The sequence below is a fragment of the Dermacentor silvarum genome, chromosome 5 (assembly GCF_013339745.2).
Source record: "Dermacentor silvarum isolate Dsil-2018 chromosome 5, BIME_Dsil_1.4, whole genome shotgun sequence".
NCBI classification, from domain to species: domain Eukaryota; kingdom Metazoa; phylum Arthropoda; class Arachnida; order Ixodida; family Ixodidae; genus Dermacentor; species Dermacentor silvarum.
Genome location: NC_051158.1, coordinates 24,811,002 through 24,824,435, shown reverse-complemented (window position 1 = coordinate 24,824,435; position 13,434 = coordinate 24,811,002). Strand labels below are relative to the sequence as shown.

The following is a 13,434-nucleotide window of genomic DNA, read 5'->3' as shown; positions in this document are numbered from 1 at the left end:
TTCTGCCGACCTCGACTGCGCTTCCCTTCTCTTGGTATCCATTCTGTAACCCTAAATGGTCCATCTTTTTCAGCTTATTCAGCTTTATTTCAATTATTCAGCTTTATTTAGAAGCAAATGTTCATGCAAAGTTAATGTTCCAGACACTAGCCTTGCGTTGTCTTTTTTTTTTTTTTTCCTTGAACTGTAATTTTTTTCTTTTTTGGTCACGAGACACGTTCCTTTCTCGCGGCATTTCATCTTTAGCGACAAACAGTGTGCAAGGCTCCGAACGTGAGACCCAGAAGTTCAAGGTCTGGTGCGTCACGGTTATCGCGCAACGCCTTCTCTGTACCATGGCACTCTATCGTTTAAAATCTTTTTCTATTTTCTTGTTCTTTAACCTTGTGAATGAAAGTAAGACGCGACGCCATGGCATATCTTGGGAACGCACTCGAATATGACACCGCTGCTCAGATGTAGTATCAGGCTGTTGACAACGGCTCCCTCCTCCCCCAACGCCGCTTCTTTCACGTCAGCTCTCTTCTGTGGGCGAGCCATTTGAGTCTGTGGCGCTTGCTGTGTATATAGGCTTGATTAGAACTGCGTCGCTGTCGGCCCACGCTCCTGGAGTTCCCATGGTAGGTTGTACTCGATGGCATAGCGATGCGATCGCGATTCGATGCACTTTATAGCAAACATTTTTCGCTCTCATTTGCCATCTCTGCCTGATTCTCACGACGCTGTGATAGTGCACATAAATCATCGACTGTGGCCGTACTCGTGGGCCTGTTTCAGTTTTTATAGAGATCCCAGTGCCGTCGCAACGTCTCCCTCACGCCGCTTGGTCTACTGTATCTGGAATTATTACGTTCCTACAGAGGTACGAGTTTGCAGTGTTGTCTATCTCGTATTATCTAACCAACTCCGAGTTTGTGTGCAAAATGCCTAGCGTAAAACAAAGAAGGCTCATGCAAAGGATAAAGAAAAAAATAATATTCCCGCATGACGTCATTGGCACTATAAAATGACCCAAGTAATCCTGAAAACGAAGTCCCCTCTTTGGGAATCAGGCATACATCTTTTTTTTTTTCTTGGGGGGGGGGGGGGGGGGGTTATAACGATTCCTACTTCAACGCGTTTCGCATAAAGACAACTTGTGAAGCGCAACCCTTCGCCAAAACGCGGCGTCATTGCTATCGTCATTACTGTCGTAATGAATGAAACCGTAACTAGGCTGATCTCAGGAGCAGCAACTGAAGTGGGAGGTAAGGCACCAAGGCAACCAGTAGGTGAAGCACTCCCAAGTAACAAAGAACCTAATAAAGAAACGGCAAAACATGAAAGTGTCAAACTCAAGCGATCAGATGGAATTCGCTGAACTGCCGAAACTGATCACCAAGAAGAAAGTAGGGGATATCCGAAATTATAACGTACAAATGATTGAGGAAGCAGTAAAATATGGACGCAGCATGAAATCAGTGAGAAGAAAACTTGGCATAGGACAAGGCAAAATGTATGCACTGAAAGATAAGCAGGGTAATATCATCAGCAATTTCGATGACAGAGTAAAAGCAGCGGAAGAATTGTATACTGACCTGTACAGTGTCCAGAGCAGCCAAGCTACTTGCATTCGAAGTAGTTATGAACAGGATACAGAGGCTCCTTCTATAACTAGCGATGAAGTTAGAAGATGAAGTTAGAAGTTTTAAAGACACAAAAGTGCCAGCAGTATATTCATGTTGTGGGTGCAACCATTGCAGCTACGACAAGCTTTCACTTGGGCCACATTTTACTGAAGACTGTGTCATACTTCAAGAAAATTTTCTCGTTTGTTTTTTTCCACAGAATGTGTCTTCAATTGGCAGATGGGAAAAGGCTGGGATCGTGCGCGAGAGCGATGAAATAATTGACAATCACTGAAGTATCCTTCTGTGATTTGAATGCGAAAGCATTAGGACTTGTGTCTAAGTTATCACCTTAAATTAAAACTACACCTTAATCCATCTCAATTGACTTTGCTCTAACTTGTATCAACCTTACTCCACTTTGCTCTAATTGTACCAACCTTAATCCGCCTAAATCCACTTTAATCCACCCTAATCTAATTTTGGGAGTGGGCCACGGCGTCCGTCCAACGCCGTGGCTGTTCACCGTGGGATTTCGCAGTGCGAGCTGCAACAGGCCCCGCACCGGAACGTGACGTCTTCACTTGGTCACTTGGTTATTGGTACCACCGAATTATAAAAACGGACGTCGGATTTTTCGTTTCGTGAGGCTTATAATGCTATCCCGTTAAAAGAAGTCCTGAGAAAAAGAACAACGCGTAGAGACGGGCTGCACGAGCTTACTCTGACTTACAACTACGCGGAAGCCGAAAGCCTGCAAAATGATAACTATTACTAAGGAGCGTTTCGAACTTGCTAATTATACATTAAGGTCCATTATGTGTCAACGTGATGGGGCTATGCGCGATTCCACATCCTGTTGGGCAACCCGTCAAATGGCCTATAGCCTAAAGACAAGAGTATGTGAGAAACGTGCTTACTACGCTTTGTAAAGGTGTCGGATTAACGTTACTAAACGAGCCTTTGTTTTGTACGTTGGAGCACAGAATCTGTTATCCGGCAGTGTCATTGTCGTGTTCCATGGCGGAGATAACACAGACTACTATCTCCTTAACTGAACGGCCCCTTGTTGTCATAATGTGCACGTCGAACCTGTATTTTTCAAATAACCAGATCACTTGCCCATTTGGTGAGTGGCTTCGAATTGTCCGCTCGCGTTCTGCCCGAAAAAATGCTGATTTTTAAGACGCGTTTACGCCCGAACAGCAAAAATGCGCAGCCTCAAACCTTGCTGACTTCACCCCATAAAACGTGCAGGCCTCCAGGACTTATTGGAAGATCGCCGCTGGCGGGATCGGGGTCTTGTTTATCGTCATCTTGCAATGTTTCATAGCTGACCCCGTGCGGCCGGGTGATTGGCGTAGGCACAGCGTTGACGAAAACCCGCTGTTCGAGGAACTGGCGCACTTCGCCATCTCAAGACAGGTCCGCGACCGGGAGTACTTCGACACCGTGCTCGAACTCGTCGATGTCGAGAGCCAGGTACGTATCCTCTATGACGGCACAGCATGCATTGACGTCACTACCGGGTGTTTCATTTTAACGTTAACAGATGTTTTTTTTTTTTAATCGCGTGTGGTACTTCCAATCGCGTGTGTAATCTACCAATTGAGCTAGAATACTCCAAGAGGTGTACATTAGATACAGTGGAGATCACTACACATAGTTGACTAAGTAACAGTTTCACTAATTAACTTTCCGACTAATTAATTTGGCGCACATATTGCAATGCACGAATTGAAGCCAGTGATTTCATAAGGCAGATGCACCTGCAATGAATTTTGAAACTACACCGCTTTTAAAATAAGCGCAGTCACACTTGCTGTAAGAATGCACTGTTGTTCCACTTACGTTAAAAAAATTACAGCTAACGGTAAAATAAAACACAGCGCATAATCACTGCAAAAAATGTATCATCTTGTGCGCGTGCGATCGCGTTTTCTTCTTGTGTTTACTACGTGAAATGTGCAGTACAACTTTGCATTCAAGCACGCAATCTGTTTTGGATTTCCATTGACCGCTTTTATGATTTAGCAGTGATGTATATCGACACTCTGAGGGGAGTCAGCGAAGCATCGGTTGGTTAAACGAAAGCAGTAGTTTGTAGGCGTCTCAAGCGGCACCTAATTATAACAGTACTTGTACGCTTAGCATGACAATTACATTGACTGAAAAACGTTTATTATTTACTAATGATGAACTCGTAGGAATAATTATGACTTGTTCAACATCAGTTTCGAACGTCAAGGCTCATTCTGGTGTATAAACAGACTTGAAAAAGCATCTATGTTTTATTTGTTCTGTAGTCAAGAACACTGGTTTTATCTGTGGTTGCCTAGATTGAAAACCTTCCTGCTCTGACCAAATATTCAAATTGTTTTCTTTGATATTCTGGAAAGCAGGGGGACGCTACAATCTACCGAATCAAGTTCAAGACCACCGAGTCAACATGCGGGATAACGGAGACTTACAGCAAAAGGCTTTGCCTTCCTCGGTCGAGAGGCGTAAGTTTATTTTTTCTATAGGGTCCGCTGATTTAAACGTGAAATGAATGTTGGTATCATTTATTACTGATGAACCCAATTTAGGAAGCAATATTACTGGACGATAATGTCGGCTGGTCGAAAATTATCATACAAGTCACCTTAAAAAAAAAAAAAACTTTCGCATGGCCGGTATGGCGAGTCAATTTTCTTTCTTTTTTAACAGCGAAGCTGTTTAAGCCAGCCGTATTTGTGGTGCGTTGCAAGAAACTACCAAGAAAGAAAAGAAACTTTTTTGCCGAGGCGGGATTCGAGCCCGCGTACCCCCGGTCCGAAAGCGCGAGCGTCGTAACCACTAGGTTATACAGCCACGTTTTTTTTTTTCGAATATGGTATTTATTACAATGAATGAAATGTTGTATTTACAGGAACTATTTACAATAATATGAGCACCAGGTGGACATAACTAATCAAACGTCAACGAGCAGTCCATATGAAGATAACGTCGCACACAGCAACACCGTCCTTCACAGCAAAAACTTGTAAGGGGAAGTTAAACACCTAATCAAATGTGGATACCAAGCCGGCTGACATTCTTCTTGGTCGTACATGTCCTTTAAGTGTATGATCATCTGAACGAAATGTGATCTCGAAGAAATTATTTTTTCTGCATTCCGGTCTTGCATACGAGATTTCCATAGGCTATGCAGGCCTATCAGTAAAAACATATCATGCATTTATGCGAACCATATGATTTCGTTCGAGCGTCGTCGTCTTCATCAACAGCTGGCGCGTTCGTACGCTCGCTCTCTGCGAGGTGAAAAGGTTTTGCGCGCTATGATAGCGAGACTGAGAGGCGCTAAGCCGGGCTCCCTCAAGGGCTGCAGAAAATAGCGCCAACCCTTTCCTTTCTCAAAACGAACCACTTAGTAGTAGACGCATTCACGGAGCGGGTCTCCTGGAACGCGGTGTCAGCATTGGAACGCGTTGTCGGTGTAGGGAGCCTACATGCAACGCCGTTGTAAAACAGCGTTGCACGTAGGCTCTCTATGTCGGTGTTGCAAGCTGCGCTATGCAACGCGCAGTGCCGGCCGTAAGTCCGAGACGCACGAAAAGAAATTATCGTCATTATGAGTAATAAGATGAAAAGTTCGCGCGCACTTCCGGAAAATGCTGGGCTACGATCACCCAGCTTCGCTGTTTCAAGCGTTGCGCGGCCGAGTGCAAGGTTATTTTTTCTTTTTTTTTTATTATACACCTATTAATTCCGTTGTCATTCTGTTTAGTGACCCCTTTATATGTGCAATAAATCCGAACTGTGCTTTTTTTTTCAGAATTAAGAACAAGAGCACGAAACCATCATTTATTTGAAAGCCCGCGCACCGATTAACCCTGCGCCTTCTCCCGCTGCTTTAGGCAGTTAAGATCACTTGCGTGCTCCTAATCTTTGAACTGCTCAGTACGAGTTTAATCGGTGTGACTAAAGCAATAATGCGCTTCAAAACGGCAAAGTATATGCGTGAGCGTTGTATTTTGATGTACCGATTCCTTCTAATTCGTTTTTTTTTTCTTTAGGTGATCAAGGATACGTGTACTGCAGTCTTCTTCATCTTTCCGTGGTTGAATAATGAACGATCGCTGTACTCTTTCAGCTGCGAAGGAAACAGCGTTTCCGCGTAGATAAATAAAGGTTCCACATCTTGAGAGTACAGCTGTGATCACCCTTCTAGGATCCGCTGTTTCTGTGCGTTCAGTCTGAAGTGTATACAATAAACTGCCGTCAAGCCAATCTTTGATAAATCCGATTGTTTTACTGACACGGCAGTTCAAAAAAACTAAACTGGTTTTGCTATATGTCATTTCGGCTGCACGTATACCATTACGGCTACGGGCCTCCTCAATCTTGCTCGTAAACAAATTACTTTTGCCGGAATGGCGGGTGGCTACCGACGTTTGCGTGGCCGGCCGTATTGGTAGCACCATCTAAGTACCTTATTATCTCTACCAGCGCTCCATGCATTTCGGAGGCCACGCACAAGCTTCGCGGTGGCGGCGCTAGAGGGCGCCGAGCGTTGTTAGGCGAGCGCGAAAGAGGAGTCCCGCTGCGGCTGCAGTAAACGCCTCATACGTAACTCGTTTCGACGAGGGCAGTACGATATGTCGCTATGCTGATTCAGTGCTACTTGTGAGAGCTTACCTAGTGGTTGCCTTGGTGCTTTACCTCCCACTTCATTTGGGAGGTAAAGCGCCAAGGCTGCTTTCGTTCGAAGTAATGATGAGCAGGATACACAGACTCCTTCTATAGCTAGCGATGAAGTTAGAAGGGCCTTGCAAGACATGACCCGGGGAAAAGCGTCTGGAGAAGATGGAACGACAGTCGATTTAATAAAAGATGGAGGAGATATCATGCATGAAAAGGTTGCCGTGCTTTATACGCAATGCCTCATGACTTCAAGTGTGCCAGAGAACTGGAAGAATGCCAACGTTACACACATCCATAAGAAATGAGACAATAGAGTATTGAAGAATTATAGACCCATTAGCTTGCTTTCAGTACTGTATAAGATATTCACCAAGACAATTTCCAGCTGAATCAGGGTAACACTTCAATCAACCAAGAGAACAGGCTGGCTTCAGGAAGGGATATTCTACAATGGATCTCATCCATGTCATTAATCAGGTAATAGAGAAATCTGCGGGGTACAATCAACCTTTCTATATGGCTTTCATAGATTATGAAAAGGCATTTGATTCAGTAGAGATACCAGCAGTCATAGAGGCATCGCGGAATCAATGAGTACAGGAGGCATACGTGAATATCTTAGCGAACATCTACAAGGATTCCACAGCTACCTTGGTTCTCCACAAGAAAAGTAGAAAGTTGCCTATCACGAAAGGGGTCAGGCAAGGAGACACAATCTCTCCAATGCTATGCATTGCATGCTTAGAAGAAGTATTCAAGCTCTTAGACTGGGAAGGCTTAGGAGTGAGGATCAACGGCGAATATCTCAGCAACCTTCGGTTTGCAGATTACATTGTCCTATTCAGCAACAATGGAGACGAATTACAGCAAATTATTGAGGACCTTAATCGAGAAAGTGTAAGAATTGGGTTGAAGATGAATATGCAGAAAACAAAGATAATTCTCAATAGCCTGGCAAGGGAACAATTATTCAGGATAGCCAGTCAGCCTCTAGAGTCTGTAAATGAGTACGTTTATCTAGGTCAATTACTCACATGGGGACCCTGATCATGCGAAAGAAACTTACAGAAGAATAAAATTGGGTTGGAGTGCATACGGCAGGCACTGCCACATCCTGACTGGGAGCTTACCACTGTCGTTGAAAATAGAAAGTACACAATCATTGCATTCTACCGGTGCTAACATATGGGGCAAAAACTTGGAGGTTAATTAACAAAGAATCTAGAGAACAAGTTAAGGGCTGCACAAAGAAAGCGATGGAACGAAAAATGATAGGCCTAACGTTAAGAGACAGGAAGAGAGCGGTGTGGATCAGAGAACAAACGGGGATAGCCGATATCCGGTGATAACCGGGATAACCGATAACCGGTGGACAATTAGAGTTACAGAATGGGTACCAAGAGGTAGTGGAGTTGTCACGCTAAAACCCTATAAAAAAACCTGTCGAAAACTCGCGTGTCATTGACTTGGTATATACCAAATTTCGCATGGAAGGATACGAATGTGTGACTAACACGACTGATAAGGTCATGGTATGTCAGTAACATCGCGCTCGTGTTCGTGTGATCTTTCGTCTTTTCGTCTTCCTTGTTGCGCCGTTCTGAAGCCATGCATCTGTACCAACTCGCCCAATTGTCAGTGCTACTCAATCACATGCTCGTCAGTTAGGTTACGATTAACGATAATAACATCACGTGTGGCATATAGCCTCATTGGATAAGCGGGTATGAGCCCGGGCGAAGAAAGAAAGAAAGAAAGAAAGAAAGAAGAAAGAAAGAAAGAAAGAAGAAAGAAAGAAAGAAAGAAAGAAAGAAAGAAATCACGTGTGGCTCATACCAGCGCCACACATTTCAGCTCCGCTGGTTTACGGGGTGCATGAGCGGTGAAATTTTCAAGCGAAGTTTGTACTGCCTCACAAGTGTCGGCGGTGATGCCGCTGGTGGTGTCGCGCTGAAAAAAATCCCCCTGGCGTCCAGAGTGGAGCAGGTACAAGAAACGCTGCGCCGGCGCCGGATCACGTGACACGCGCGCGGCCAATGAGGCTCGTTTGGTGCGTCGCGGGGGAGGGAAAGCGAAGGAAAGGTAGCTGGCGCGCACTCCGCCGAGCTTCTCTCGCCTCAGATAAGTTTCGGCGCCCGGATGGGAAGGCCCGCGTGGTGCGTTCCGCCGAGGAGCAGGCTGCGCTTGAGCAATGGCGCCGCAAACTCACTCGGGAAATGGCTCGTCGTCGACGTGCCGATTCTAGCGTGAGGGCTAGCTCCTAAAGCCCAGGTGAAACGTCAGCGAAGAGCCACGGACCCCGAGTTGCGGGAGCACGATGTTGAGGCTGAACGTCGGCGGAGAGCCGCCGACCCCGAGTTTCGGGCAAACGAAGCGGAACGCCTGCGACAGCGTCGTCTTGCCCTCCAGGAACCCGACAACGGTGGCGCACGCCTCGTAACTACGTGATAGTATAGTAGGTCAGGTATACGCACACGACAAGCTTCGCTTACCCCCATTTTTCTACAGGGTAATGGCTGGTGATTCTTTTAATTTCCGCCCCAGCCAAGACGGGGCGTCCTCCTTTGGAAGCTGGATAAACTATGGTCCATGTTGAGAAAGGCACGCAATTTGAAGGCCACGGAACTTTTCGCTGAGGAGCATAGGTCGGCAAACTCCCTCGTGAGTCGACTCACTCGGGCTCAGACCGACCCGTGAGTCCGAGTTAACACGGCTGAGTTGAATTTTGGTGAGTTTGAGTACGAGTGAGCCCCGCTGAGCAAAATTTCAGTGAGTCCGAGTCCAAGTGAACCCTAAGCAAAAATATTAGGAAAGTAAGCAATTTATTGTCAGAAGAAGTGCACTGAGGGATTTCAATGTGGATTCTGCCACGTTCGTTGGGTGAGCTGTCACCGATTGCAAGTCAACGACTTGTTTTTTTTTCTCCTTCATGCTCAAACTTTTCAATTTGGTCTTTTCATTTTGGTCTTACTCCAAAATTTCCTATTCGTCCTGCGAGTTCAATTTTAGTGTTAGTGTTTCGTATGCTCATTTACGTTCACTACGGGAGAAGCACCTCTCCCATAAATTCCCAATTCTAAAACTCCTTCGTCACTCGATTTGGTCTTAAGGCTAGAAAGTTGCTTTATCTCATCATTCCATCTAATTATTTGCTTTCCTGGAAGCCTTTTCCTTTCCTTTAAACGTATCTCTATCAGACTACTCGCCATCTGTCCTAAGCTTTAGATAAGCTGCTCAGCTAGAGTCCTTGCTCTATAGAGGAAACTTTAGCTCGGGGACACCTATCTAAATACACGGGAATGCATAAATCGTTTTCCTCGACAACGACATCGATGTAGCATCGCAGTACGGATAACGTCTTTTCAAGCACCCTGGAATAGCGGTGGCTCATTGCTGGCAACGCGTCTGAAATGAGTTGTGTCGGGTTACTGTTCCCTAATGCATTCTCGCTGAGGCGTTTGAGATAAATGACCAACAAAAATTAGGCTTATTTGCATTATGCCGGCAAAATTATGAGAGTGTAAACTAAAGGCAATGCGCCGAGTTTGAAACAATCGCAAATATATTGCCACAGCACTGCTTCGGGCCATTATTAATTACAAAATATTGATCAAATGAGTCATTGCTGCTAGTATACTTGTGAAGAATGTATAGAGTGGGATGTGGAGGATGCCAGAAGCTTATTGGCTCCAACCACGGTGTAGCAAAGCGAAACGTCTGTTTCATAGAGACACACACATTTAACAAGAGCGGACACTCGGCCAAAACCGGCAACAGGAAATACGTCACGTTAGTATTCACATCAGCTGATAGCGGATGCGAGGGTCGGAAAAAAAAACACCGCATATCCACGGGGTGAATGATGATGAGTGGGCGAAGCTCCGGAGGGAATCATCGGTAAACCGTGAATCTTCCGTGTAATTCGCCCAGTCTCGCCGCACTAAATCGAACGATTGACTTCCACCAATGACACGCGCCATATGTGACGTCATTCCTATTTTATAACAGCGCCCTTCATTATAATTGCACCATCTCCCGCTTAAGGGGACGCTAGCACAAACGCGTTAGAAACGTGCAGTACTCTCTAGTAAGGGGGAGAGGCCACAGCGTCTTACGCAGCCGTTTACACATGCACCGCGTTTGCCGACGCCATCAGCGTTTATGAATACGGGGGTAAGGCGGAGAGGCCACAGCGTCTTACACCAGCTTCTTACACGGGCCGTAACGCGCTAGTACAAACGCTTAATATTGGGTATTTATTGTCATCGTGGTGCGTGTGTCCATGTGCGCTTCGTGGCGTAGTGGTTAGCGCCGCGCGTTCGGAAGCGAGGGGTCCCTGGTTCGATTCCGCGCTACAGACACAACTTTCGGAATGTTTTTTTTTTCATAAAAGTAGACGTGGCTACCTACTACGACGACGACGACGACGACTACTACTACTACTACTACATACTACAGAGGAGGGACAGACCCACACCCTAAGGAGCTACGCCCCTAAATATTTACGTACATTCTCCTCGGGAGTTATCTTAATGATGCGTAAGCACTTCGTAGTGACGACGTAGTGTTGAGCGCTCGCATTTAACACTGCTGGTAATCCTAGCACTGCTCAGCGGCTGCGGTCGTCTTGGCGCCATTGCGGTAAATGTGACAGCCCTGCGGCGACACGAACTGCTGCAGAAGGCAAGCAGACTGATGAGGCAAGCAGACTATACTGCAGGTGACGGCACCAGGTGCGCTGACGACGGTCCGATCCGAAGCCACGGCTGCTCCACAGTTCTGGCTTAGTAAAGGTGTGCCTATAGTGCGTGCCTGATTGCACACGTCACGTGGTCACACTGACGCGTGCGTGTGTCTGCTTGCGAGTTCTGACTCCGAAGCCGCTGATCATGCCAGCTTTCCATTATACTGCATCTCCTCACGCTCGTGCCACTGCTCGCGCGTGCGTCGTCGTCGTCTTCTTCCACAGCTGGCGAAAACATTGCTGCTGGCTCCATCTTGAAAGCGATCGTCTTACGCGAAAGACGGACGTACGGACAGTTTTATCGTTGGGCAACCATAGAAAGTTATATTTTGTGAATGACTCTGAGTGAGTTTCGCTTATCTTGCGGACCTAACAATTAAACACCGTTAAAATCACCACGACGGTGGCAACGCAATGCGGCGCGCAGTGTACATCGCACAGGTGCATAAATAGAAGTTGGAGCCCGGGATTAGGCGGCCGTCGTTCGCACTAATGTCGGGCTCCGCTACCGCTATCCCCGCCCCTTTCCATCACCATGCAGAAACGCGCTCGCGTCAGTTTTCGGCGCGTCCTAATCGCAGCACTGGCGACGCAAATTGATGTCCACGGTGGACTGCCGCCACGCTTGTTATCATGCCGTCGTTCACTCGTGATCATCCTGCGATCGGCATTCCAACATCATCATGTTATTCTCGCCTCTGCGTCGTCGCCACAGAGTCACCGTTATGGCATCGGAATCGTTCCACCGCCGACATTTTGTCGTAGTGACGTCACTTGCGTCATCCCATTGTCGTCATGCCTTTGCCGTAACGCCTTCGTCGCCCTTCTATCATCGTCGTTCTAGCTTCGTCATCGCGTTGTCGCTAAGCGGTCGTCGGCACACCGTGCTTTTCATGTGTGTCTTCTTATATATATATATATATATAACGTTATAAGAAGTGCAGGCGCACGTAGCGTAGAAAAGCAAAAACATTTTAATTTCGACGTGTCGGCCGCGGTCCATATATATATATATATATATATATATATATATATATATATATATATATATATATATATATATATATATATATGCAGGGTTCCGAGAATGCATAGAAACTGTTCCTGTTTATTTTGTACACTGTATTTTGCCTGCTGGGCCTTTACCCTGTGTGTGAACAAACAGAACAGCCTGTTCTGGTTGTACTGTTGTCCGGCATCTGGAGAGGCCGAGGCCTTGCAGGAGCGATACAAGGTCCTCATATATGACTGCAGCCTATTCACTCCATTTTATCGCACTCCTGTTCTTCGTGCGATAAAATGGAACTGTCGAATAGCTTCCTCTATAGATGCGATGCTTCGCGGCGCCCCCTCTGGCTCCATGGCGCAGTGGTGCGCAGTCGCTCAATTAAGCCGGGGAAATTCAGAACAATTGTCCACACTGGGTCCAGAGTAATCCGAATGTCGCCCATGGGAGATTCTATACTGCCCTGCCAGTTCTTGAATCGGTGTATACCTAGCGGTCGGTCGTCAAGGGCTCAGCCTTGAAATGAAGCTCACACACATTGGGATCCATTGACAAAACGGTATACTTCATATTAGGCTATCTGCTTCATCTCCTCCTCATATACCAAGCTACAAACCGAGGAAACAGTTGAGTTGTGGGCAGGCATCCGAATGCGGCTGAAGTGCCGCAGTGCGCATTTCAGAGAATTAGAGGACGAAAGGTGCTGTTGCGATGGGCGTGTAATTATAATAGCGTAAAAAATTCGCCGGAGCCACGGTAGGAAATAAACGGCGTACATAAACGCTTGTCCCCACCCCAACCTCCCTTTCCTCAACCAAGTAATCAGAGCTGTTACGGGGCCCTAAGAAAATAACGAAATGTTTAGCGACCCTCAGGGTATTTTCATGCAAACGGAAGCAAATACAGAAATAAGAAAAGAAAACGTGCGTTCTGAGATTATACCTTTGAAATGTACAACAAGACAATTCTATGATGACGTGCATACAAATAAAACAACACCCTGCTTTTTACGGCGCTTGTTATCAATCGACCAATGCATTTTTTTTTTCAGCCCATCTTGGTGCTCACAATACATATTGACACGTGTACTTGTTTATCTCTCTCCGGTGACCGCTTTTCACCGGCTAACAAATATTAAACGTAATTGTTCGGCGCCGGACGCGCCTTCATGCATCGGAAGTTTCGCGAACGTTGCCGATGGTTCTATCCGTCGTTTGTTGTCAGCGAACCTTGCGTAATCTGATTGTGTGCGCGACGCGAATTGTGAAGTACCTTCTGGAAGGCAAGCGGGCCCCACCGATTACGCTGGAACCTTCGATGAGTCATGTATAAAAGCCGACCCATTCAACCCGCTGAATAAAGATTTTCGGCGACCGCCAACTGTGCTTGCC

At 46.2% G+C, this 13,434-nt stretch overlaps 1 protein-coding gene across 1 annotated transcript; it reads left to right on the top strand.

Annotated features, from left to right (window-relative positions):
* Positions 1 to 496: 496 nt before the first annotated feature.
* Positions 497 to 5,884, top strand: LOC119452331 (uncharacterized). Its single transcript, XM_037714552.2, has 4 exons — positions 497 to 620; positions 2,865 to 3,089; positions 4,010 to 4,111; positions 5,666 to 5,884. The coding sequence occupies exons 1-4, from the start codon at positions 618 to 620 to the stop codon at positions 5,768 to 5,770; spliced, it is 435 nt and encodes a 144-aa protein (XP_037570480.1). The 5' UTR covers positions 497 to 617; the 3' UTR covers positions 5,771 to 5,884.
* The last annotated feature ends 7,550 nt before the right edge of the window (positions 5,885 to 13,434 follow it).

What these genes read in the sequence shown, in the direction of transcription:
- LOC119452331 (XM_037714552.2), top strand. An exon ending in TCGTCGATGTCGAGAGCCAG is followed by an intron (nt 3,090 to 4,009) that starts GTACGTATCCTC and finishes TCTGGAAAGCAG; the next exon opens with GGGGACGCTACAATCTACCG. An exon ending in GCCTTCCTCGGTCGAGAGGC is followed by an intron (nt 4,112 to 5,665) that starts GTAAGTTTATTT and finishes TTTTTTCTTTAG; the next exon opens with GTGATCAAGGATACGTGTAC.